The 26,039-nt window shown below is 61.2% G+C and overlaps 3 protein-coding genes across 10 annotated transcripts in view; 1 reads left to right on the top strand and 2 right to left on the bottom strand.

The window, feature by feature from the left end:
* The window catches only part of TSPAN4 (tetraspanin 4), a 31,132-nt gene extending 15,296 nt beyond the window's left edge, over positions 1-15,836 (bottom strand). Inside the window, exons 1-3 of one of the 3 annotated variants that reach the window (XM_064287551.1) lie at positions 15,758-15,836; positions 9,505-9,590; positions 1,953-2,032 (exon numbers count right to left, since the gene is read on the bottom strand). In XM_064287551.1, the coding sequence (XP_064143621.1) occupies positions 1,953-2,015 (63 nt within the window). In that variant the 5' untranslated portion in view covers positions 2,016-2,032; positions 9,505-9,590; positions 15,758-15,836. Of the gene's footprint in view, positions 1-1,952; positions 2,033-9,504; positions 9,591-14,172; positions 14,356-14,797; positions 14,996-15,757 lie in introns of those variants that run through there. The other 2 variants (XM_064287549.1, XM_064287550.1) reach the window with 2 other exon arrangements.
* A 198-nt stretch (positions 15,837-16,034) lies between these two features.
* Positions 16,035-18,382, top strand: POLR2L (RNA polymerase II, I and III subunit L). The gene is made up of 2 exons (XM_064287545.1): positions 16,035-16,245; positions 18,081-18,382. Exons 1-2 carry the CDS (start codon positions 16,151-16,153, stop codon positions 18,187-18,189), a joined length of 204 nt encoding a protein of 67 aa, XP_064143615.1. The 5' UTR covers positions 16,035-16,150; the 3' UTR covers positions 18,190-18,382.
* An 800-nt stretch (positions 18,383-19,182) lies between these two features.
* CD151 (CD151 molecule (Raph blood group)) lies at positions 19,183-26,013 on the bottom strand. 6 transcript variants are annotated; one of them, XM_064287540.1, is made up of 9 exons: positions 25,928-26,013; positions 24,567-24,624; positions 23,620-23,721; positions 23,344-23,535; positions 22,875-22,949; positions 21,331-21,435; positions 20,674-20,832; positions 20,427-20,513; positions 19,183-19,963 (listed from the first exon to the last, which is right to left on the bottom strand). In XM_064287540.1, exons 3-9 carry the CDS (start codon positions 23,701-23,703, stop codon positions 19,904-19,906), a joined length of 762 nt encoding a protein of 253 aa, XP_064143610.1. In that variant the 5' UTR covers positions 23,704-23,721; positions 24,567-24,624; positions 25,928-26,013; the 3' UTR covers positions 19,183-19,903. The 6 variants fall into 6 exon arrangements, with proteins under 6 accessions (XP_064143610.1, XP_064143611.1, XP_064143609.1 ...); XM_064287541.1 differs by having other exon boundaries at positions 24,567-24,698; positions 25,924-26,005; XM_064287539.1 differs by having other exon boundaries at positions 25,924-25,998.
* Between the last annotated feature and the right edge of the window lie 26 nt (positions 26,014-26,039).

Raw genomic sequence — 26,039 nt, 5'->3', positions numbered from 1 at the left:
GGGTTCATGGAATAACTGGGGCCCTCCTAAAGTCCCCCTGAGGTGGGTACTTAGAGCCAAGATACAGGCGTTCAGGACACCAATGGAGGGCAGGATGAGGGAAAACAGGTCCTGCTGGCAGCCTGCCCATCCCCCACCCTGTTGTTTGGCCACTGGCACCACCTGGCACCATCGCAGTGACCCCCTTCAGCTGCCAGCCCTGGCCGTACAGTCGCCTGCGGCTCCTGGGCCACCTTCCAGCTGTCACATTGTTACCTGCAGCCATAGCCCCGTTATACACCCATGGGCTCACTGACCCTGCCAGCTGCCTGGTGCTACGCACACTGGTGCCCAGTGCAGCTGTCCTAGGCCCCCCAAAAAGGTCTTCACCTCTTCACATGCCCCAGCAGAGCCATCCTCCTGGCCCCCAGAGTGCCCCTCAGCTTTGGTCCAGGAGCCCTTGTAGAAATCAAAGCCTTGGGGCAACCCCAGCAGGGGCAGAGTCTGGAACACAGTGCTCCTCGGGTCACACCCTGGGCTGCCCCCTAGAGTCCCTCTCAAGCTCAGGAGAGAAAATCAGGGACCCAGGTGGGAGTGGGGAGCAGGAGGGTGGGCCCCAGTCTCTGGGCTTTTGGGCCTTCATAGGACTTTGTGCAGAATCCAGAGCCCCAGCCCTGTGCTGAGGCCAGGCCCTTTGACCCAGCTGTGGAGCGGAGTTGGCTCCTGACCTGGGACAGCCTTCTCCACCAAGCCACTCCCATCCCAGCCAGTGAACCTCTGGCCAGCCCAGACAATCAAGGGTTAACCTAAGGGGTCACTCTCAACTCCAATCTCCTTCCCACAGGGCCAGGCACAGGACAGGGTCCAGGCCTCGGGAAAACCTGGGGTCCAGGTGCCACAAAGTTTGCATCAACCTGGTCAGGTATGACACCTGCCACAGCCTCAGAGACTCAGCAGCTCTCTGCTCCCCGCAGTTATAAGGCTGGGGGTGGGGAACAGCTCTGTCCTCAGGTCTCTGGGCTGGAGGAGTCCACCCTCAGCTCTGCCCCACACAGACCTGAACAGGGGCGCCTGGGCTCTGCAGCATCTGAGAAAAGGAAGCTGCCCCAGCAAAAGTTACAGATACTCCAGCCGCCAGAGATTGCCGCTGCAAAGCCAAGTGTCCCCTTCCAACGCCCCACCACACCCCCACCACACCCCCGCCACACCCCCACCACAGCCCCGGGCAGCGTCCAGACACCCTGGGTGGGTCCTGCAGGGACCGCCGCATTTGCTGGCCTGATGCGCTGGGGGCTGACGCACACACCTTCCTTCTGCCTTCCAATAGAGCCCTCAGGCAGCCACAGCCTCGGCATCAGCGGGACCCCCACGTCCCTGTTACTGACCACAGCCCCTTGGCCCGGAGCCCCTGGGTCTGGAGGAGGGGTGGGGCAAGGAGGCCAGCTGCGCAGGGAGGGGGCGCAAGGATGAAAAGGGGGAGGCACCCCATGGCCCAGCCATTGACAGCGGTGATCGGGACTTGAACCCCAACCTTGGGCAAAGTGCAGGGCCCTAAGATGCCCTGTGGGCTGTGCACGTGCAACATGTCCCCCCCAAGGAAAGAGGGGGGACAGCAGCCCATAGCGCAGATCCCACTGGGGGTGCCACCCCCACCCAGACAACGGAGACCCCGAATCCCCTCAGCCCTCCCGACCCCGTGCGCTGTGGGAGCAGCGATCCCGGATCCCCCACCCGGCCCAGCCGGCCGGCCACAGCAGCAACTCCACGTCCCTCCATTAGAGTCCCCCGGACCCCTACCCGACCGGAGCAGCGACCCCAGATCCTCCCCGGGTCACCCCCAGCCTCCGCATCCCCGATCCCGGTTCCCCCACCCGGATCCCCGGCCCCCCTGCCGGAGCAGCGACTCTGGGTCTTCCAGGTTACCCCAAGCTCCCCACGACCCCGGCTGCCACTTTGGGCCCACCGGCACTCACCCAGAAGAGCAGGTTGAAGGCGAACATGAGGTACTTGACGCACTGGAGGCACCCGCGCGCCATGCTGCAGCGCTTCAGCTCTAGGAGGAAGATGAAGGACAGGTCCAGGTAGAAGACCACGTACTTGTTGCCCTTGGGCGACGTGTACCGCGCCTGGGCCGCCTTGGGGCCGGGGTTCGCGTGCAGGCCGAAAAAGGAGCCGCTGCCCGCGCCGCTGTCCCCGCCGGCGCCCCCATACAGGCTGCTGTAGCGCCGGAAGGGGCCGCCGCGCGCGAAGCCTGGCTCCTTGCTGTCCAGCGACGGGCTGCGCCGGTACGTGGACTCGTCGGTGCTCGAGCGGCGCATCGCGCCGGGCCCACTGGGCCGCCTCCGGACGTCCGCTCCGGCTGCGCTCAACGCCCCGCGCCGGCCCCCGCCGCAACTCGCCCCATCCCGCCCGGCCGGCGCCCGTCCCGGCCCCGGCTCCAGCCCCAGCCCCGGCCCCTGCTCCGGCCCCGGCCCCGGCCCCGACCCCGGCCCCGGCCCCGGCCTCTGCTCCAGCCCGGGCGCGCGCCCCCGCTCCCCCCGGCGGCGGGCGCCCGGACACCTGCCCCGCCGGCCCGCGCTCCCGGCGCCCGCCCCCCGCACCCCGCGCACCCCGCGCACCCCGCGCCCGCCCAGCCAATCTGCGCCGGCCCCGCGCGCCGACACCTCCCCGCCCCGCCCCCGCGCGGACCCCTCCCCTCCCGCCACGGCGCCCCTCCGCCCAGCGAATCGGGCCGCACCGCCCGGGGCTGACCAATCGCAGCCCGGAGGCGACGACCCCCCCCCCCCCCGCCCCGCCCCGCCCCCGGCCCCTCCTTGCGCGCCCGCGCCCCTCGCTCTCCCTACCCTCACCCGGGCGGGACGGCAGATGCTCCCGACCAGCGGGTGGAGAGTCTGGGGTTCCAGGGGGATGAGGCCAAGGCAGCTGTCTGCCGGAAACCGACGCTCCCGGGCCTGCCCCCAGGGTCGCAGCTGCCCAGACCCGCAGCCCCGCGGCCTGCAGACCTCCGACCACGCACATGACAGGCACACCACTGTGCAAACGCAGGGGTGACCCAGTTGCTGCCTAGTGGAGACGTGGGGCGGCTCCAGCTTTGGGCCTATCCCAGGCCTCGAATCCCAGCGCAGAAGCGCCCAGGGAGTGGAGCCCCAGAAAACTCCTTGAGGTGCGCACTCTCCAACCCGCCCCTACCTCAGCCTGGGCTGGGGGCCCCAGGTCTCGAAGATCCTAGAGTGTGGTGGGGGAGACCTGTGGGACAGGGGCCAGAGTGGGGCGCCCCGTCCGGTGGAGAACAGTGCTTGGTGAGGGCCGGGGGAGCTGAGGTCTGAAGAATGAAAGGTGGTGGCAGAGAAGCAGAGAAGCAGTGCAGTGGGGTCAGGACACAGGACACAGTTTTGAACTCTTGGTAATTTTTGAACAAGGGCCCAGTGTTTTCACTTGGAAGTAGGCCCGTGAGAGGCCCAGCACCCTCCCAGCCTCAGATACATGCCTGCAGCCGTGGAGTCCAGGTGACCCCTGCACACGAGCACCATCCCTCGTGGACTGGTGGGTGAACAGCACCCACACAGACACACATGGTGTGCACAGGCAGACACACACATTGGCCCACCACGCTGGGCGTGCACACACATGCAGGCATGCACACACATGTGCCCACAATGCAGGTGGGGGGCAGATGCCCCCGTGTTGTTGTTAGGTGCCATCAAGTAGGTTCTGACTCATGGTGACCTTATGTACAATAGGACGAAACACTGCCTGGTCCTGTGCCGGCCCCACAATCATTGCGGCTGAGCCCATTGTTGTAGCTGCTGTGTTAATCCATCTTGCTGAGCGTCTTCCTCTCTTTTGCTGACCCTCTACTTTACCAACCATGATGTCCTTCTCCAGGGACTGGTCCCGCCTGACAACACGTCCAAAGTACGTAAGACAAAGTCTCACAATCCTCACTTCTGAGGAGCATTCTGGCTGTACTTCTCAGACAGACTTGTTCATTCTTCTAGCAGTCCGTGGCACGTTCAGCACTGTCTGACAACACTATAACTCAAAGGCATCAATTCTTCGGTCTTCCTTATCCATTATCCAGCTCTCGCATGCATATGAGGTGCCTGAAAATATCGTGGCTTGGGTCAGGTGCACCTTAGCCTTCAAAGTGACATCTTTGGTTTTTAACACTTTAAAAAGGCCTTTTGTATAAGAACTTGAGAAATAGTTTAAACTGAGAAGAATACATTCTTTTATGGTTATGGGGGGGAGGGAGGGAGGGTGGGAGAGGGGTATTTACTAATTAGATAGTAGATAAGAACTACTTTAGGTGAAGGGAGAGACGACACACAATACAGGGGGAGGTCAGCACAATTGGCCTAAACCAAAAGCAAAGAAGCTTCCTGAATAAACTGAATGCTTCAAAGGCCAGCGAAGCAGGGGCGGGGGTCTGGGGAGCATGGTTTCAGGGGACATCTATATCAATTGGCATAATAAAAACTATTAATAAAACATTCTGCATCCCCCTTTGGAGAGTGGCATCTGGGGTCTTAAATGCTAGCTAGCAGCCATCTAAGATGGCATCAATTGGTCTCAACTCACCTGGATCAAAGGAGAATGAAGAACACCAAAGACATAAGGTAATTATGAGCCCAAGAGACAGAAAGGGCCACATAAATCAGAGACTACATCATCCTGAGACCAGAAGAACTAGATGGTGCCCAGCTACAACCAATGACTGCCCTGACAGGGAACACAACAGAGAACCCCTGAGGGAGCAGATGAGCAGTGGGATGCAGACCCCAAATTCTCATAGAAAGACCAGACTTAATGGTCTGACTGAGACTAGAAGGACCCCGGTGGTCACGGCCCCCAGACCTTCTGTTGGCCCAGGACAGGAACCATTCCTGAAGCCAGCTCTTCAGACATGGATTGGACTGGACAATTGGATGGAGAGGGATGCTGGTGAGGAGTGAGCTTCTTGGATCAGGTGGACACTTCGGACTATGTTGGCATCTCCTGCCTGGAGGGGAGATGAGAGGGTGGAGGGAGTCAGAAGCTGGTGAAAAGGACACAAAAAGAAAGTGGAGGGAGGGAGTGGGCTGCCTCATTACGGGGAGAGCAATTGGGAGTGTGTAGACGGCACTGGATTGTTTTTTTTTGAGGGGGGGGGTTTAGCAAGGTGTATACAAGTTTTTGTGTGAGAGACTTAATTGATTTGTAAACTTTCACTTAAAACACAATAAAAAAAAAAAAAAAAGCCTTTTGCAGCAGACTTGACCGACGCAATGTCATTTAATTTTCTGACTGCTGCTTCCGTGAGCGTTGACTGTGGATACAGTTAAAACGAAACCCTTGTCAACTCCAATCTTTTCTCCGTTTATCATGATGTTGTTCACTGGTCCAGTTGTGAGGATTTTTGTTCTTTATGTTGAGGTGTAATCCTTACTGAAGGCCGTGGTCTTTGATCTTCATCAGTAAGTGCTTCAAGTCCTCTTCACTTTCAGCAAGCAAGGTTGTGTCATCTGCATCTCGAAGGTTGTTAATGAGTCTTCCTCCAATCCTGATGCCCCGTTCTTCCTCATATACTCCAGCTTCTCAGATTATTTTCTCAGCATACAGATTGAATAGGTATGGTGAAAGGACAGAACCCTGATGCATGCCTTTCCTGACTTTAAACCACTCAGTATCCCCTTGTTCTATTCAAATGACTGCCTCGATCTATGTACAGGTTCCTAATGAGCACAATCAAGTCTTCTGGAATTCCCATTCTTCACAGTGTTATCCATAGTTTGTTATGATCCACACAGTTGAATGCCTTTGCATACTCAATAAAACACAAGTAAACATCCTTCTGGTGTTCTCTGCTTTCAGCCAGGATCCATCTGACATCAGCAATGATATCCCTGGTTCCATGTCCTCTTCTGAAGCCAGCCTGAACTTCTGGCAGTTCCCTGTCGATATACTGCTGCAGCCGTTTTTGAATGATCTTCAGCAAAATTTTACTTGTGTGCGATATTAATGATATTGTTTAATAATTTCTGCATTCTGTTGGATCACCTTTCTTTGGAATGTGCACAAATATGGATCTCTTCCAGCTAGTTGTCCAGGAAGCTGTCTTCCATATTTCTTGGCATAGATGAGTGAGCACCTCCAGCGCTGCATCCATTTGTTGAAACATCTCAATTGATATTCCATCAATTCCTGGAGCCTCGTGTTTCTGCCAGTGCCTTCAGTGCAGCTTGGACTTCTTCCTTCAGTACCATTAGTTCCTGATTATATGCTACCTCCTAAAATGGTTGAATGTTGACCAATTCTTTTTGGTACACTGACTCTGTGTATTCCCTCCATCTTCTTTTGATGCTTCCTGTGTCCTTCAATATTTTGCCAATAGAATTCTTCAATATTGCAACTCGAGGCTTGGATTTTTTCTTCAGTTCTTTCAGCTTGAGAAACACCAAGCATGTTCTCCCCTTTTGGTTTTCTAACTCCGTCTTTGCACACGTCATTGTAATACTTTGTCTTCTCCAGCTGTCCTTTTAAATCTTCTATTCAGCTCTTTTACTTCAACATTTCTTCAGTTCACTTTAGCTACTCTACATTCAAGAGCAAGTTTCAGAGTCTCTTCTGACATCCATTTTGGTCTTTTCTTTCTTGTTTTTTTAACGGCCTTTTGTTTTTTTCATGTATGATGTCATTCCACAACTCGTCTGGCTTTCAGTCATTACTGTTCAATGTATTGAAGCTATTCTTGAGATGGCTTCTAAATTCAGGTGGGATATGCTTGAGGTCGTATTTTAGCTCCTGTGGACTTGCTTGAATTTTCTTCAGTTTCTAACTTGAATTTGCCTATGAGCAATTGATGGTCTGTTACACAGTCAGCCTCTGGCCTTGTTCTGAGTGAGGATATTGAGTTTCTCCATTGTCTGTTTCCACAGATGTAATTAACTTGATTCCTGTGTGTTCCATCCAGTGAGCTTCACATGTATAATCATGATTTGGGTTGTTGAAGAAAATATCTGCAATGAATAAGCAGTTGGTCTTGCAAATTTCTATCATTCAATTACCAGTGTCATTTCTATCACCAAGACTGTATTTTCCAACTACTATCCCTTCTTCTTTGTTTCCAACTTTTGCATTCCAATCACCAGTAATTGTCAATACATCCTGACTACATGTTTGAGTAACTTCAGACTGCAGAAATGGGTAAAAATCTTCAATTTCTTCACCTTTGGCATTAGTGGTTAACATGTAAATTTGAATAATAGTCATATTAAATGGTCTTCCTGTAGGCGTATGGATATTATCCTATCACTGACAGCGCTGTACTTCAGCATAGATCTTGAAATGTTCTTTTGGACGATGAACGCGACGACATCCCTCTTCCATCTGTCACTCCTGGCGTAGTAGACCATATGATTGTCTGATTCAAAATGGCCGACACCAGTCCGTTCTGGCTCACTAACGCCTAGAATATTGGTCTTTATCTGTTCCACTTCATTTGTGACAACTTCCAATTTTTCAGATTCATACTTCCTACATCCCATATTCCAATTCTTAATGTTTGCAGCTGTTTCTTCTCATTTTGAGTCATGCCACATCAGCAGATGAAGGTCCTGAAAGCTTGACTCCACCCACGTCATTAAGGTCGACTCTGCTCTGAGGAGGCAGCCTTTCCCCATGGTATTTTGAGTGCCTCCCAACCTGAAGGACTCATCTTCTGGCACTATATCAGACACTGTTCCACAGCTATTCGTAAGGTGTTCTCTGACCAGGGTTTTTCAGAAGTAGACCACCAAATCCTTCTTCTTAGTCTGTCTTAGTCTTAAACTGACAAACAAGTAGTGGGATGCCCCCATAGCCCACCTCAGTGGATGGAAACACTGTCTCTGGGAGGGCCTCAATTCTCCTAAAGAGCACTAGATAAAAGGACCCATGTGATGGGGACAGGCTCATGTATGTGGTCCAGATCTCAGCTGACCCTGGCCTGGGCCAGGCAGTGGGACAGGACTCTGCCCCGCCACCTCCACCCTCTAGGAGCACAGGTAGAAAACCAAGACTGGGTGCCAAATGGAGCCAGGCCCCCCAGTCACGAGAATAGTCCAGCTGAGTGTGTCTGCTCCATGGAACAGTCTGGGAAACTGAGGTCCAAAGAGGGGGGGCATGCACGGGGTCCCTGAGAGCCAGATGGCAGGGGGCCAGAGGAGGAGGGAGATAAGAAAGGGGTAAGAAGGGGGAGGAGAGAAAGGAGAAGGGAGGGGAGAGAGGGAGTAAGAAGGTAGGAGGAGGGGAGGGTGGGGGAAGGAAAGAGGAATGGATGACCACCAGCAGCCAGTCAGACTGAGTATGGGCAGGCTAAGTTGCGCAGGCGGTGGCAGGCCAGGGAAGGGCTGGAAAGAAGCTGCAGGCAGAGCAGGAACCCTTAGGCACCAAATGAGGCCAGATGCCCCTGCCCAGCTGAGGACCGGACTCACGGGCCATGGGCCCTCTACTACCCCCTGTGGGCTCTGCCAAGAACTGCAGTTGATAACCCAGGCCTGTCCCCTCTCCCTGAGAAGAGCTGCCCTGGGTGGGACACAGGGGAGCCCCTGAGGAACAGGAAGCCCACCTGGAGGTCTGCAGCTCCCCACACCCCTCTACTCTGATGGGTCTTTGGTGTGTCTGGAGTCCCAGGAAAGGAACAGGGCCCTGACGGTTGATGCACCCAGCTCATCCAACCCGGCAATGCCTACACTGATGTCCCCTGCCACCCCTCCCCCCATCTATAAATACCTGCACACCCTATGTAAGCAGATGTGGCCCATCTGAGATGAAACCAGAAAACCCAGCCAAGTGTAACAAGACCCAGACTACTGGGCAAGTTTCTACTACCAAGTCAGGAACCACACAGCAAGGCCAGGCTGGGGCGAGGCAGCTGGTGCAAGGAGGCATGGGGTCCAGACGAGGGGTGATGGGACAAGGGGCACAGGGCATGGGGGCATGGAGTAGGCACCAGGGGAGGGGGCTGGGCCAAAGGGACATGGGGTAGGGGCCAGGGCAGGGGGCCCAAGCAAGGGGACCGAGTGAGGGAGCACGGGGTGCAGATGAGGGTTGTACAGAATGAGGGGCACAGGGCAAGGGGGCCAAGCCAAGCGGGTACAGAGTAGGGGCCAGGGCAGGGGGTCTGGGCAAGGGGCCCGAGCGAGGCAGCACAAGCAACAGCGAGGGGGCATGGGGTGAGGGGCTGGGATGAGGAGCACAGGGCAGGAGCCAGGGTAGGGGGCCTGGGCAAGGGGACCCAGACAAGAGGTAGGGGCCGGGCCAGGGGCATGGGGTGAGGCTGCTGTTTAGGGGGCCCTCCAACATCGCCAGGACCAGGTGTCTGACCAGGGCACACTGGAACATTGGGGGAGACCCTTCCCCTCAGGGGTCCCATCCTCCAGCACGTGGGGCCCCAGCAACACCGCGTGGCATATGGTGGAACTCAGCCTCCCGGCCGCCCCAGGACCAGAAGCCTCCTCAGGCCGGCAAAGGTCCCACCCACACAACCCAGCCAGGCAGATGTACCTGAACTTGCCACAGGAATGAGGTCAGGCGGTGCAAGAAGCCCCTGAAGGCAACAGGTGGTCAGCAGCCAAGGCACGCTGGGAGTGCTGTGGGAAGGACAGACAGACAGAATAAAGGCTGAGCCACATCAGGCTCCTAGGACAAGACCCGGTTGGAGCCGGCGGAGCTACGAAACAGGATTGTAACCCGATTTTCACTCACTCCTGAGATGCCCAGGCAGGAACACAGGCTGGCAAACGCAAAGACATGCACGCAGGACATGTCTGTACGCACGTGTACTCACACAGACACAGGAACACCCAGGCATAAGGACACAGACAGGGATACACATGCAGAGACAGAATACACACGCAGAGACATGCAAACAACACATACATGTGCCTGTGTACTTACAGTCTCAGGGACGTGTAGACACACACAGACACAGGGAAACACACCACATAGACGTATAGATGCACGCCACACATGCAGACGCACGGAGACATACCAGACACACAGACATGCCACACATGTAGACATGTGGAGACACACAACGTACGTGGAAACACACCACACATGCAGACAGACACTCCACACAGATATGCCACACCCACAGACACGCCACACAGACACACCACACACGCAGACACATGGAGACCCTCCACACACGGAGATGCTCCACATACACAGAGACACACCACACATACATATAGATGCACGCCACATATGCAGACGCAAGAAGACGTGCCACACATGCAGACACACGGAGACCCTCCACACACATGCAGACACATGGAGACTCACCACATACACGGAAACATGACACACACACAGACACCCACACAGACGTGCCACACACGCAGACACATGGAGACCCTCCACACACACACAGACACATGGAGACTGTCCACACTAGACACATGGAGACACACCACACACACAGACACTCCACACACACAGACACATGAAAACACACCACACGCATGGAGACACACCACACACATGGAGGCACACCACGCATGCAGACGCATGGAGACACACACCCAGACAGACACAAGGACACGCACTCGTGTCCTTTCCCAGGGATCCCAGCCTTCACGCTGGCTGGCCAGGGACTCCTGGGACTGGCTGTTGTCCCACCTCCCACAAAATGGCTTGGACCCTCCGCCCACCCTGAGCCGGCGGCAATGACTCACGGGCCCATTCATCTGCCGCCCCAGTGACGGGGAAGCTGATTCTGTCCTTCCACCAGCCAGGATTGCAGGGGGGGGCCAAGCTCACATGGGGGCCAAAAGAGGCACCCACCACTACCTGGCGCTGCCTTCTCCACCACCCCTTGCCCCCCAGACCAGGGGGTCCTTGCAGCCTGGGTGTGGGGCAGGTGGTCTTCCCAGGAGCCCAGGGGTAGGAGGGGACAGCAGAGCCAGGAGGTGCCCTGCTACCTACTGGCCCACCTTAAGTGCTTAGCCACTCACACCACACCTGGGGAGCTAGGGAGGCCGCTGAGTGGGTGGCCTGAGACTGTCATCTCCCCGCAAAGCAGCAAGTCACTGCAGAGGAGCAGACTGGAGCCCTGAGAACCGGGACCCCTCCCCCATCCCCACCCCTGACCTGGAGGGTTCCAGGGGAAATGATTAAGGACAGCAGGGTAGGGGTGGGGGGAGTCTCACCCATTCATGCCATATCCAGAGGTAATCCCCTACCCCGACCCGGGGAACCATATTCTAGAAGCTAAAAAGCAGGCGTGTCTACCCCTACCCCTACTCTGCCTTCTGCCCACACACCCCAACACTCACACAGAGGCTCCCCACCCTCCCCTGCCCATACGGAGAGGACAGAGAGGAGTGGTTAGGGGCAGGGCCACAGCCAAAGCTCCCCCAAAGCCCCCCATACCCTAAAGAGCAGGTCCCTCCAGCCCTGCCCTCCCCAAATACCCCCGTGTACTCATGCATGGCATGGACTCAGGTGGGGGCCAGCAGAGAGCCCCCAGACTGACACCAGAGCCAGGCCACATTCCCAGACCCCTCCCTGCCACACCCCAAGTCACCTCTAGACCCCACCAGGACTGACCTCAGCACATGCTGTCCCTCCCAGCCCTGATGGACCCCAGGAGTACAGGGCCTCAGCCACACCCACCCCACCCTGTCCGGCAGTCAGTAGACATGGGGGCAAGACTGGACAGAGGCCACAGACCCCCGGTGGGGGGGGGGCAGGCCCAAGGCTGCCTCCATCCTTCACCAGATCTGGCCTCCTCCTCCAGGAAGCCCTCCTGCCCCACTCTGGGACCAATACATCCTGCACCCCCAGATCTGCAGAGTAGGCGGTGGGGACACACCCAAGTGAGGGGCCCAGATGGAGACACACGCAGCTCTGCCAGCCTGGGCCCTACTTGAGCCCTACCTGGGCACCTACCTGGCCAGACCAAGGTCAGACTCAAAGAGGGACCTCCCCAAATGCCAAAACAGAGCTTGCCCACAGCCAGCTTGAAGACAAACATCGGGCAGATGGGCTAGTGGTCAGCAGGGGCCCACTCTACCAGCCCAGCAGTTTGCGGTGATGGGGGCCTGGGAGCTCAACCCAGGTCTCCAAGCTTGGCCTAGCAGGCAGCTCAAGGAACACGGAGTCCGCCCACCAGCCTCGACCCCCCAGGCTGAGGGCTCTGAGGCAGCTTTGAGGAGGCAGCCAGGCCCTGGCCAACACAAACAGGCCCACGGTGTCCGCCTTCCTGCCGGCCGCTCACTTCCAGCAGGCCCTCTCACCCACCCAGACCCCACCCTGGGGGAGGGGCAGCACCAAGACAGGCTGGCACCCCCACACACAGAGGAGCAGAGATGGGGGGGCAATCTTCTCCCACTTAAACCCTCCTCCAGAGAAGGGGGCAGGTAGAGTGGAGGGCCAGGAGGGGCCACGACTCACTGGAAAAGGCCACCGAGGGGCTCGGGGTCCTGCCCCCAGTCTCTCCTCCAGGGCCCACTTTGGCCATCCCAGAGCTGGGAGCCTTCCCCTCTTGCAGCCCCCCACCCTCAGGTATTTCTCCACTGGAGGTCATGAGGGGGTAGGGTGAAAGGGACACCCACCCAGCCCCAGGGAGCACCCCACCTCAGTGCTTCAGTGTGAATAAAGCACACGTGCCCCACCTGGCCACCCTGCCCCTGCAGACCCACAGGGCAGCCCTCTTCCCATCGCCCAGGCAGCTCGCAGCAGCCAGTGACATTTCGAAATGCCACCAGCCAGGCGTGTCCAAGGGAAGGTCATTAGATAAGGCTGTAAACACCACCTCTCACCGCTTCTCCTCCACGTGGGAGTGTGGGAGCCCCCTCACACGAGTGCCCACATGGCTCAGGTCATGGGGAAAACGTCCCCTGAGCACTTTGGTGGGGGGCACTCAGCTGGCTCCAGCAGTCACTCCCTTACCCGTCTTCGTCTGGCCCTGGAGGCAAGTGTATGAGCACAAGAGCAAGGCTGTTCCTAGGGAACAGCCCAGGTCAGCGGAGTCACCCCCACTCCCCACTCCCACCAAAGAATAACATGCAAGGTCACAGAGGCCAGGCGCTGGGGGAACTGGACCCTCACAGTGGACAGCTTCTGGTCTGGCTGGCCTTGAGCTTTACACAGAGGGAAACTGAAGCCATGAGCCAGGTCCAGCAGGCAGCTCAGTGGACTCCCAGCCCAGTGCTCCACCCCAGGCTGCCCCACACCCTCCTCCAGGGGCCAGCCTGTTTCCAGGGGAAGAATGATCAGAGCTGGGAAGTTGATTCTCTAACTTCTCCTTGTAACCTCCCTTGACGTGACCTGCCTCTGCCCGGAAATGTGGTCAGCAGGCTCCAGACCACATGTGAGTGCGGCCCTCCTCCGCCCCACCCCAGGACAGAATAAGCCCTTCTCAGAAAACCAGAGCCTCAACCACCCCCTCCCCAGAGGCCCGGGCTCTGTTCAAACGGGGACCCCTACCCTGGCGGCAGGCACAACCCCCACCCCAGCCAGTGCCCTGAGCCCCCACAGCCCCCTCCCACGCCTGCCCATCCTGAGAAGGGCCTGGCCCCAGCCCAGCCTTCCCCCATACCCCCGCCACCCACATACACACACAGGGACATGCCCACCCAGGGCAAGGAGGCAGAACTAACCATTGAGGTCCCCCAGAGTCCGCTGCACTAGCCTAGTCTAGGGTCTGGGCTAGCAGAGCCATAGCAGAGTCCGGACGGTGAGGAGCAAATGCCCTGAGGGCCCTGCGCACACGCGTGTGGGGGGCCTTGTATATACATGTGTTGGGAGCTCCATGCACACCTGTGCTGGGGGGCTCTGTGCACATGTGCGGAGGGCCATGCACACATGATGGCCCCATGCACACACGTGTTGGGGGCATCCACAGGCATGTCAGGGGCTCCATGCACACATGTGGGGGGCCATGCATGCAAGCTGGGCTTCCCTTTGGCAATCAGGAAGCTGGAGGGTGGAGCTCAGGAAGAGTCCGCTGCTCCCAGATCAGCACGCACCCTCCCAGCTCTGGGAATTCCAGGAATGTCAGCTTGGCTCCAGCCCGGTTCTGGGCGGGAGGCTCACTCCCCTCACTCTCCGAAGTAAACAAGGGCTGAGGCAGAGCAGGGGCGGGACAGGCCCTGGGCCCCTCCTCCAGGAAGCCTCCCACCCCCTGCCCCTCCAGAATCCAGCCTGCTAAGACCCCTGACCCACCTCCAGACCTCGCGGAAAGCAGCCTCTGCAGCTGAGACTTGGTCTGACCCCAGGCTACTGTGACTCAAGGCCCCCTCTCCTGCCCCACCAGCCGGGGACAGGATGTGCCTGCAGCCAGCCTGGGGGAAGGGGACCGGGAAGGGAAGTGGATTCAGCTCGTGTCTGGGCACGTGGCCCAAGCAGGGACCAAAAACGCCACTGGGGAGGCTGCCCGGAGCCCAGGCGAGGATGAGGCACACAACTCAGGATTCAGCAGCCCTGGCGAGCGCTACCCAGGGCCCAGGGCCCACGGTACCCCACCCCCCGCCATCCTCTCTCCTTTCTCCAGCTAAGCCAGGGTCCAGTAAGGCTGAGAGAGCAGTTGGCAGATGCCTGGGGTGAGGCTGGGTGCAGGCCCCCAACAGGGCTCACCCAACCGGAGACGGGTCAGGGATCCGCCTGGAGCGAGCAGGCGCTCCTAAGTCACTGGTCCCACTTTGCACACACATCTCCACCCACCTCGCCATCCCCACTCCCAAAGACCAAAGCTCACCTCCTCCAGGGAGCCTTCCCTGCCTCTCACCCAACGCTGCCCCCACCCCCACTCTCTCTTCCAAGGACAACCACCCCCTATTCCCAGAGATACCTGTCTCTCCTTCCTTTTAAGTCCTCGATGGCTCTCAGCACCTCCAGGCTCCCTCCTTGGCCCCAGCCCACACCTGTCACCTTCCCAGGGCCCCTGAGAGCACGGTGTGCCCAGGCACCAGCCACCCCTGCAGGTACAGCCTCCAGGGCTCTCACGCGCAGGCTGGCCCTTGCTGAGGTCCTACGTTCTTGAAGGTCCAGTTCAAAAAACACCTCTTTCTCCACACACACCCCCCCACCCACCCTCTGCCCCCCTTGGCGTAGTCCTCAGAGGTGCGTTCGAGCCGCCCATGCTCTCCAGAGCGCGGGCTACCTCGCACAGCCTGGCCTGGGGCCGCTGCGGACCCCTCCGGCACCCCGCCTCCCAGTCGCCTTCCCGGGATGGAGGGGAGGTGTGGACGCGGACCCCGGCGGATCGATGCGGCACTGCGGGCGGGGGGCAGGAGCCGCCGGCCGAGGCCGCTGTGCCGTCGATGGCCGCCACGGTGAGGCCGCCGGCGGTTCCACCTCGCCCTCCAGCCGTCGGGGGCTACAGGTAATTACCCGGTGGGGAACCGTCCCGTGCGGGGCCCCCTCCCAGAGTGCGGACAAGGGGACTAGGGCGGGGCCCGCGGAGGGGCCGGGCCCGCGGAGGGGCTGGCCGGAGGGTGGGAAGCCCACAGCCCAGACCCAGCTGCCCGGGCGCCCGGGCCAGGGGCCGGCGGGGAGACCCGCCTGTGGCCGCCCGCGCCGGGCTCCGGCCGCCCGACCCCCGCCCACCCCGCGGCCCCCGTCCACCCCGCGGCCCCGCTCCCCGTCGGCGCTCGGGACCCCCGCGCCCCCGCCCGGCCCGCCACTTGGTGCCGCGGCTCGGCTCGGGCTCCGCGCTCGGGCTCGAACTCGGGCGCCCGGGTCTGGGCCGGCCCGGGGCTCCGCGGACGGCGGGACCCGGCCGCACTGCCCGCGCGCGGGGCGCCGGTACCTGCGCGCGCCTGCGGCTCCGGCTGGTGGCTCCCGCCGCGCGACTGTCAGCCCTGCGGGCACGAGGAACGCGAAGCCGCCGCCCGCCTTTCCGGCCCCGCTCGGCCGCCGTCGCGCCGGGACGTACCAAGGCCGCGGGCGGGGGGCGCGGGGGTGCCGCCGCCGCCGCCGCGCGCGCCCCGGGGAGCGGCCACCCACGGGCGGGGGCGGCGGCGGCGGCGGCGGGCGGCGTGGCGGCGGCGGCGGGGCCGGGCCGGCGGCCGCGGGACCGAGCTGGTGGCGCCGCGCCGTGGGCGCTCCCGGGGCGGGGCCTGCGCGCCTGGCTCGGCGCGTGCGGAAGCGGCTGCGGAGTCGGCGGTCGCACAGCCTGGGCTCGGCTCGCGGCTCCGGCGCCATGATCATCCCCGTGCGCTGCTTCACCTGCGGCAAGATCGTGGGCAACAAGTGGGAGGCCTACCTGGGGCTCCTGCAAGCCGAGTACACCGAGGGGTGAGGCACCCGGGCCCGGCGCGGGAGGGCCGCCGGCTGCGAGGGGGCGAAGGCGCGGGCCGGGGTCGGCCGGGGGTCCGGCCAGGTGCGGGGCGAGGGGGTGGGCTGGGGGCCCGGCCAGGTGCGGGGCGAGGGCGCGGGCCTGGGTCGGCTGGGGCTCGGCCAGGTGTGGGGCGAGGGCGCGGGCCTGGGTCGGCTGGGGGCCCGGCCAGGTGCGGGGCGAGGGCATTGTGGAGGCAGACTGAGGCGATCTCGTGTGGATTTTTAGAACTGGAACCTCGTCCGCAGCAGCTCTCCCACCTTGCGCTCAGGGGAGCGTTGCTCCTTAGAACTTTGGCAGGGGAGGTGGGCGGTAAACCACTGGCATCTTGGGAACGTCCATCTAGATATTCTCCTGGCAAGTCCTAAGGCGCCTTCCTATACACAGTAAAGTCCACAGGCTCCTCTCTGCTTTCTGGTGGGGCCCCCCACCCCCCCACACTCCCCACCCCCCCACACTCCCCACCCCTCTTGCATCTCCTTCTGTTTGGAATGACCACCTTTCCCAACAAACTACTCCCTGAAGATGTGGGTCGAGCTTCCTGACCAAACACACACCTGGCTTGGGGGTCGGGGAGGGGAGCTCTCTCTCTTCTGTGCTGTCCCGTAGAACTCCAGTTGCCCCTTGCATGTCTGATTCTATCCCCTTCCTGTGGACAGCCACAGGGCTGTATTACGTTTGAGCCCCCAGCGTCACCTGGTCCAGCATCTAATAGGCACTCAGGGAGGCACGCTAGGCAGATGGGGAAAATGAGTGATGAATGGGGTGGGCATTCATGCCAGGCCCTGAAAACGTGGCCTGCAAAGCCACAGGAGTGCCCAGAGTCAGAATGAGTGCCCAGCGGCCTGCCTAGGTCCCTCTCCTTGGGACACCACAGGCAGGGGCCTCCCAGTCTGGCCTCGCCTGCCCCTAGCTGCCATCTCTGCATGTTAAGCCAATAGCGTGTGTTTCTGGGGATCCTGAAGGTGACTGGGAACACACTAGGTCCCAGGAATCCTGGTTTCTGATGGCTTAGGGAATGGGAGATGTTGCCCTCGAAGGTTGTCCTGGGTGGGTGCCTGAGGGCAAGTTGGAGGGCTGGGGCGGATGAGACCCCAGTTCTAAAAGTCTACGCGAGGTCTCCTCTATTTGGGGAGGAGAGCTGAAGACAGGTCCTGTAGGAGCTGGGTGGGGCGTGCTCTGGCCTGCCGCCTCTTAGGGTCCTTGAGGTCCACAGGCCACAGTGGTGCACCTTCGTGTGTGAGGAGGGGGAACCACAGGGGGCAAAGTCACGGTGGGAAGCCTGTGCTAGGCCAGAGGGCAGCAGAGACTTTGGTGGGAAGGACCTGTTCCCACTTGGACTGCCTTCCTGTCCCTTGTGATGAACTGTGGCGGTCTCTGCCCGGCACTGGCCTTGCTTCTCCGGTTCTCCCCTCCTGAATACTGTTTGGAAACCCCAAGACCCACCCAACCCCATGGAAGAGCCAGAAGCAGGGGCAGAGGGAGGCTTGGCCAGGGAACAGGAACTGGGTCAGCTGGAAGCTGGATACATCCTGGAGGGGGTAGCCCAGGGGCTCAGGAGCATGGCTTGAGTAGGTGGGAGACAGACCCATGAGGCTCCAGCCTGGGGTGGTGGCTCAGCCTGACCATGTCTGGGTGCACGTTGTGGACTTCCCCAGGGGACTCCTGAACGGGTCAGCCCAGCCCTTGCCTGTAGCAGTGGGGGGATATGGAGAGGGGCAAAGGTAGGGTTGGATGAGGCCTCCCGGGGTCTCATGTGGAGACCACACAGCCTCATGCTGCCCGTCCACTCTAGGGACGCCCTGGATGCGCTGGGCCTGAAGCGCTACTGTTGCCGCCGAATGCTGCTGGCCCACGTGGACCTCATTGAGAAGCTGCTCAACTATGCGCCTCTAGAGAAGTGACTGCTGACCACCGCTGGCGGGCCTCGCCCTCTGAGTTGGGGGCTTGGAGCAGGGCCAGACCATGGCCCGGAAGTGACCGTGCACGTTGCCTGAGCTGATGAAACCCTGTGAGATTGCAGGGGGTGGGCTCGGAGTGAGGTCTGACCTGTCTCAAGGAGGAGCCATCCAATAAAGCTCTTTGCTGAACCACCAAGAGGGCCTCCAGCTGGGCTGGCTTGGGCTCTGCGCCTGCGCCCCAGTGCCCAGACTCCTGCCTGATGCTATCAGGGGGAGAGGAGGGAGGCTTTGAAGTAGGCCTCCAGCCGCCCAACCGAGGCACAGACGGTGCTTCTGGGCCGATGGGGATGAACCCCATAGCACAGCATCCAATGGCCCTGCACTGGCACCTGGTCTTGTGCTCTCAGGGGCTCTGATGGCCTTCTCCAACTCAGGCTTAGAGAGGCATGAGCTGTCACCCTGCGTTGGGGTTGAGTGGCCCTCAGCAGGCCAAAGGCGGGGGCGAGGAGGGATCGTGAAATGGGCCCCTCTGTATGCAGAAGAGGAGCCTGGATCGGGGAGCACGCAGCCTGCATGGCACAGCCCGTACCCCCTGCCCAAGCCTCCCACTCCCCAGCCCTGGCTCCCTTCTCAGGGCATTGCCTCCACCACAGGTTCTGCCAGACACCCTGCCTTAGCCACCACCTCCATCGCCACTCGCGGGCCAGGAGCTCTTCCTGCACCTCCTGGCCTCCCCTCGTATCTGCCCACACTCTTGGCCTGTTAGGCCTTCTGTCCTGTGTCTTCTCTGCTCTGGCATGTCACCACCTTTCTGTCCCCAGAACACACTGGGTTCTTCCCTTTCCGGGCCCTGCTTGTTGCCCCTGCTGCCCTGTAGCCACCGGGACGTATCCCCCAGCTCCCTGCTCTTCTCCTAAATCATGATATCAGATAGGGAGATGTGTCTACCCTGCTGGACTGGGGGACCCTAAGCACCGGAACCTGTCACTAGAGGAGTCGGTTCCAGAAACGTTTATTGGGTCCTGTGATGTGGCAGGAGCAGCTCTGGTGGTTGGGTCACAGCAGCCACCGCAGGGCGTCCTCGCAAGAAACAGCACTGAAGGAGTGGGCACGTGGGCTCAGTGGGGAGACGAGGCCCTGCCCAGCACGAGGAGGCAGAGGCCCGGGGCAGGGGTGACACCGAGCAGAGCGGGGCTGACAATGGCCCGCAACAGCCACTCCATGCAGAGGTACATGCCTGAGACCAGCCTCAACCATCACGGGGATGTGTCTGTCCAGTGGGCTGGGAGCCCCCCAGGGCAGGCCAGCCTGGCCTCTGCCCCATTCTGCCCAAATTTACCCACAGTCCAGTCCCTCTGACTAAACACTGGCATCAGGAACTGCCAGAGGCCCCATGACCCCACCCAAAAGGAGGCAGCCTACGGGAGTGAGGGGGCTTTTAGTCAGAACCCAGGAGCCCCCACCCCTGCTGGAGGGCAGAGCTAGGCAGGGGCCCTTCCTCAGGCCTGGGGCTTTGGTGTGCAGCAAAAGGCACTCGAAGCTAGGAAGGGGGTGTCACCAGAGACCACTTTGGTGGGGGAGTTGGGGGGCGGGGAGGGAGGCAGGAGCAGTGGACTCTGGAGAGCTCCGTCCCCATCAGTAGTCTCAGATCAGTAGTGAGAAGCTTCAGCTCTAGCAGGCACGGGCATGGGCACGCCGCCCATGTAGGCAGAAGAGCTCAGTAGTGCTCCAGCTTCAAGCTCTTGTACAGACAGCAGGTGAAGATCATGCCAAAAACCTGTGGTGGCGGGGCAGGCCAGGTGTGAGCAGGGGCCACAGGGCCCTCTACCTGCCATGCCCCACTTGTACAGGCAATGCACCTGCGTGCAGGTGATGCCCATGCCTGATACCTGGCTCCCACGTACAGGCAGTGCCCACGGCCCTGTGCCTGACACCCAGCCCTGCACCCGATGCCCAGCTTCCCTACACACAGGTGATACCCACGGCCCGTGCATCTACACGCAGGTGATGCCCACGCCCAGCCCTGGCACACAGGCAATGATCGGAGCCCTGCTCGCAGCCCTGTGCCCAACACCCAGCCCCCACACAGGCAATGCTCATGGCCCTACACCCGATGCCCAGCTCCTGCATGCAGGTGATGCCCGTTGCCCGCGTCCACCCAGCTCCTGCACGCAGGCGTTGCCCACGTCCGCCCTGCACCTGCACTCAGGCGATCCCCATGGCCCGTGTCCGCCCCGCACCTGCACGCAGGCGATACCGAGGCCCACGGCCCCAATGATCCTCAGGTGCTCCTGGATGAAGGTCTCCAGCTTGGTGATACAGCCGCCCTGGCAGTGGGGGCAGAGTGCTAACTAAGCATGGCCACTCCCCCATCAGTGCCAGGGATCTGCTGCTGTGGGCTGCCCCCAGTGTCCCCGTCCACACTCAGTGTGGCCCCAGTGTCTCAGCCCCTTACCCAGGGGGGCCAGGTCCCACCAGCCAACCTACCTCCACCTTGTAGATGTTGGAGGCGTGGTCCCGCCGGCCACAGCCATCCACCACAGTCTTGCAGCAGCTGTCAGGGACCACGCGGCCACTTGCCTCACCCGAGCGGATCCACTCACTGTCCTGCCAATCCTTTGAGTTGTTGCTGCCACAGCAGTGGAACTGGCGGGAACATGGGGTGGGCTGAGCACATGGGCAGAGGCCCTGCAGACACGCATGAGCACAGTCACTCCTGCAGGGCTCCGTGGGACAAACGGCAGCCGTGCACGCACACACACGCACGCTTACGCGTCAGAGCCCATGGGGGCCACGCATACACACACACTCCTCGGGGGCCATGCACATACACATGCTCACGCCTCGGGGCCCACAGGGGCCTTGCACACACACATCTCAGACCCCATGGGGGCTGTGCGCACACACACACTTCAGGGCCACGGGGGCCTTGCACACGGTCCAGCCTCAGGGCCCATGGGAGCCTCGCACACACACATGCTCAGGCTTCAGGCCACAGGGGCCTTACACTTCAGGGCCCCCGGGGGCCGTGCACACACACATGCTAATGCTTCAGGGGCCCCGGGGGCTGCACGTGTATGCACATGCGCGCACACACACACTCACTCCTTGGGCCTACAGAGCTCTCTCACACCACCTGCCTACCTCTTGCTGTAGCTTGTCCACGGCGCTGGTCACACCCTCGTGGCCTGGCTGGTGGTACTGCTTTGTCATGGTGTCCTTCAGGTTCTCCTTAAGCTCTGTGTTCAGCTAAGGGGCAGAGTGGAAACTTCAGCTTCAATGTCTAAGACCCTCCAAAGCAGAATGGGGAAGCTCGGACACTGAAGGAAAGGACTGGGGTCAGACAGAAGCTGGAAGAGGACACTGAGCTCCATGGCCCCCATGAGTCCCAAGAGTGAGCAGCTTTGTGGGTGGGTTGTCCACCCCTGGGGTCCCTGCCCTATCAACCCAGCCCCACCTCCACCTCTATGGGCCCAACAGCATAAAGGTTGGCTCTAGAAGGATCACATGTGTACATACATGTTCCTGTGTGTGCGTGTTGCTATGTATATGTCCCTGCACTGGCCCATGTGTGCATGCTTGGCTACGTGTGTCCCTGTGTGTACATGACACTACATGTAGGCCTGCGTCAGCACGTGCACGCCCCAGCTGTGTGTATCCCTATGTGTGTCCCTGCAAGAGCTCACAGGAATACCACACGTGAGCTCACACAGGTCTGCCATCCCCATCAGAGCGTTCCCTGGGGTCCACGTCACAGGCTGGAAAGAACCAACCAGGCTGTGGGAGGTATGGCCCTGCGTGTGTGTGTCCCTGCCTGCCTGTGTGTATAAGCTGCCGTGTGTGTGCATGTCCTCGCGTGCCTGCGTGTATATGCTGCCGTGTCTGTGCGTGTCCCTGCATGCCTGCGTGCATGTGCTGCCATGTGTGTGCATGTCTCCGTGTCCGTGTGCACGTGCTGCCGTGTGTGTGTGTCCCTGCATGCCCGTGTGTATGTGCTGCCGTGTGTGCGTGTCCCTGCGTGTACATGCTGCCGTGTGTGTGTGTCCCTGCGTGCCTGCGTGTACATGCTGCCGTGTGTGCGGGTGTCCCTGCGTGCCTGCGTGTACGTGCTGCCATGTGTGTGTGTGTCCCTGCGTGCCTGCGTGTACGTGCTGCCGTGTGTGCGGGTGTCCCTGCGTGCCTGCGTGTACGTGCTGCCGTGTGTGCGGGTGTCCCTGCGTGCCTGCGTGTACGTGCTGCCGTGTGTGCGGGTGTCCCTGCGTGCCTGCGTGTACGTGCTGCCGTGTGTGCGGGTGTCCCTGCGTGCCTGCGTGTACGTGCTGCCGTGTGTGCGGGTGTCCCTGCGTGCCTGCGTGTACGTGCTGCCGTGTGTGCGTGTCCCTGCATGTACGTGCTGCCATGTGTGCGCGTGTCCCTGCGTGTACGTGCTGCCATGTGTGCGCGTGTCCCTGCGTGTACGTGCTGCCATGTGTGCACGTGTCCCTGCGTGTACATGCTGCCGTGTGTGCGCATGTCCCTGCGTGCCTGTGTGTACGTGCTGCCATGTGTGTGCGTGTCCCTGCATGTACACAGCCCCTCATGCTTTGTGCCTGTCCCTCCGTGTGGACGTGTGTGTGTGTCGCTGTGTGTGTGTGTCACAGTGTGTGTGTCTGTGTCCATGCGTGTCCCCACATGGCTCGGCCCCTCACCTGCTGGTAGTAGACGTACGCCAGGACGCCAGCAATGATCTCCAGCAGGAAGATGATGAAGAGTAGGATGAAGTACTGGGGGGCAGAGGCCCGGTGAGGCTGGGCGCCAGCACAAACACTCCCTGGCCGAGGACCTGGTGTCCAGGCTCCACAGGGTGGAGTCCCCGCCCCGGCTCTCCAGCTCTCCAGGCGGTGGGCAGGGGCTGGGAGACGCCACACTACCCCCTGCTTTCCCAGGAGCCTGGGTTTCCCATGCCCAGCCCTCAGGGGTTTACGAGGACCCACGGGGCTAGGCAGGGCCCACCCGGCTGAGCTGCACCAATGCCAGCGTGGTGTGCACACTGTGCCCCCATCCTGTCATTTCCTCCCATCACTCCCTCTTCCTATCAGGGACCCAGAGCCAGTCTCCAGACACCTGGCGGGGACCCCTTGTCAGGCCCCCACCCTGTGCCAGCCATGCCCTGCTGACCAGGCGCAGCAGGTTCCGCCGCTCCTTGAAGGTGGCACAGCAGCCCAGGACGCCTGTCACCATGACGATCACACCAGCCACCACCAGGATGTAAGCTGTGACCAGGTAGGTGCTGGAGGACAGCAGGCTGATGTAGTCGCTCTTGAGGGCCAGTGTCCAGATGCCCACCGCCATGACAGCCAGGCCAGCCAGCTGTGGTAGTAAACACAGCTCACAAGTCTGGGAAGGCCAGGGGGCCAGGCTGAGCTCCCAGGCCAGGGTGGGCCCACTCCTCACCCAGAAGCAGCAGTTGAAGGTGAACAGCAGGTACTTGAGGCAGATGGTGCCACATGTCTCCTTCTTCTCACTGAACTCCCCCATCCTGGGGACTGCAAAGGCCTGGGGCGGGGGGAGGGGAGGGTCAGACAGCATAATACTAGCCCCTGACTGTGAGGACAGCCGGACGCCAGCTGGAGCAGGAGGCCACACAGGCAGTGATGCCCAGGCTGACCGGTGTTGGGGCCTGGCCAACACCATCCACCGGCCTGGGAAGGAGTCTCCATGGAAACAGGTCAAGAGTCACTTCCCGAGGAGGGCAGCCAGCGTAGTGCCCTTATCCCCAGCTGCAGCCAGGACCAACCCCAGATGCTACAGTGGAGCCCTAGGGCTGGGCAGGAAGCCCCACTTCCCAGAGCAGAATTCAGGGTAGGGGGGCATGGAGGACTCCCAGCCCCATCAGCCGACTCACGCTGGCCGTCAGGGAGGAAACCCCAGCAGGCCCCAAGGGTGAGCTCATCAAGCCCGCCCTCCCCCACAGCATTCCCCGGGCCCCACGTCACAGGCAGGCAGGACCTAACCGGCCTGTGGGAGGAGAGGAGGCCCATTGGAGACAGCCTGGGGTGGAGACAGCTGGGCCTCTACCAACTTTTTGGCCTTGGAGCCTCAGTTTCTTCAGCTCTTAAGGGCAGCCCTCCTTCCCCTGCAGCCAGCCAGGATGGGGAAAACGGAGGACGAGGGCAGAGCTACCTCTGCAGAGCGGAAGGCACTGGCGGGGGCTGTGCTCCTGGAGCGTCTACGTGGGGCTCCCTGTCCACACCCGCTCTGTTGTGTCTGTACCAGGGAGGCAGCCCAGACAGTGCAGGCGCCCAGGGCCACATTTCCAGACAGGCCCTTCAGCTACCCAGACTGAACTGCCCAGCCCTCCCTGTCTCCCCACCCTCCCTGCCTCCCCGCCCACAGCTCACCAAAAGGTGCCTCAGGTAAGGAAGTAAGGCAGGTGGACAGGAGTTTCCTGGAGACACACTAGAGGGCAGATCACAGGTCACAGGTCACAGATCCTTCGGTCCCTCCCTGGGCCCAGGCCAGAGCTGGGCTTCCTGGCAGGGCAGGCAGAGTTCACTCCCAGGAGACAGGCTGGGGCCCAGGACTGGCCCTCCCCCACCAAGTTCCACCCATCCTCGCCAGAGACAGCGGGGCAGCCAAGCCTGGTGTTTTGGTCCGGGCTTGGGCAGGGCGGGGTAGAGAACATTTCCGGACAGTCCGATCTTGGCAGGGACCTCATGCCTCCTCAGTCCACCCCACCCTAGGCCTTAGCTCCAGAGCTGTCACTGATCTCCCCCAGACAGCAGCAGCTACAGCCTGGGAAAAAAAGGGCTTGGATGCCACGGCTGAGGTAGAGGGATGGGCACAAACACCCTGCCACTGAGCTGGGGGAACACAGACCCCCACCACTGGTCTAGGGGTGACACAGACCCCCACCACCAAACTGGGAGCACAGGTCCCTGCCACTGAGCTGGGGAGGCACAGACCCCTGCCACCAAACTGGGGGCACACACACCCTACCACCAAGCTGGGAGGCACAGAGCCCCACCACTGACCTGGGGGTTTACAGACCCCCACCAAGGAGCTGGGGGTAGAAATAGACGCCCAAGTAAGTATTCACCTGGGGAGATGCCTCAACCCCACCCACTGGTCCTAGGCCTTCTGGGGAGGCTGGCTCAGGGCACGGCCAGGGATCCGCTGAGGGTTGGTCCCTCTTCCCAGGAAAGCCTGGCAGACGTGGGAAGGCTAGCGTGGGCCCTCCAGAAATAGCTCCTGCAGCGGGAATAGCGCAGCCCTGCCCCAGGCCCTGACCCTCAACCGAGCCCTAGGACCGTCCGCGCCCAAGCAGGGGACCCCGGACCCCTCCAGCCAGGCCGGGAGAGGAATCCCCGCGTCACCGCGATGAAGTCACTGCCGCTGCCGCCTCCACCGGCCGCGGCCAATGGCCTGTCCCCCAGCCCTGGGTGGTGGGCGGGCCTGCTGCCGAGGGAGGGGACCGGTGTCGGGACAACGAGGGGCGCCCGGACGGCGCATTCCGGTGCCCTGCCGGAAGGGGGGGGCCAGGCCTGTCCCAGGACCCGGGCGGCGCCCCCCACGCCCGTCTCCCTGCGGGAACAGCCTGCGAGGGGCCTGCGGCCGGATCCGGCGGGGGCGGCCTCTTCGCCTTCCCGCCGCCGGTAGCCGGTCTCCCGACCCGGGCCGCACGGAGCCTTCGGGCCAGGCCCGCGCCCCTCCGCGCCCCTCCGCGCCCCCGGCCGGCCTTGCTGGCGGCGCACTCACCCACCACGCGTCTGGGTCCAGGCTCCGGCGGCCGCGGCGTCTGCGGGGGCGGCGGCTCCGGGAGGCGACAAAGCGCGGCCCCGGGGCTGCCAGTGGGACCCGCCCCGGGCCCGCCC

Source organism: Loxodonta africana, chromosome 7 (assembly GCF_030014295.1).
Source record: "Loxodonta africana isolate mLoxAfr1 chromosome 7, mLoxAfr1.hap2, whole genome shotgun sequence".
Lineage (NCBI taxonomy): Eukaryota > Metazoa > Chordata > Mammalia > Proboscidea > Elephantidae > Loxodonta > Loxodonta africana.
Note: the sequence above shows the minus strand (reverse complement) of the source record. Positions and strands in the feature narration are given on the sequence as shown.

Bases quoted from the DNA above. Each gene is read 5' to 3' on its own strand.
- POLR2L (XM_064287545.1), top strand. From the start codon at position 16,151: ATGATCATCCCCGTGCGCTGCTTCACCTGCGGCAAGATCGTGGGCAAC. The intron at 16,246-18,080 runs GTGAGGCACCCG...CGTCCACTCTAG, and splicing joins CAAGCCGAGTACACCGAGGG to GGACGCCCTGGATGCGCTGG.
- CD151 (XM_064287540.1), bottom strand. From the start codon at position 23,703: ATGGGGGAGTTCAGTGAGAAGAAGGAGACATGTGGCACCATCTGCCTC. The intron at 22,950-23,343 runs GTCAGCAGGGCA...TCTGCCCCCCAG, and splicing joins GGCGGAACCTGCTGCGCCTG to TACTTCATCCTACTCTTCAT. The intron at 21,436-22,874 runs GTGAGGGGCCGA...TCTGCCCCTTAG, and splicing joins CGTACGTCTACTACCAGCAG to CTGAACACAGAGCTTAAGGA.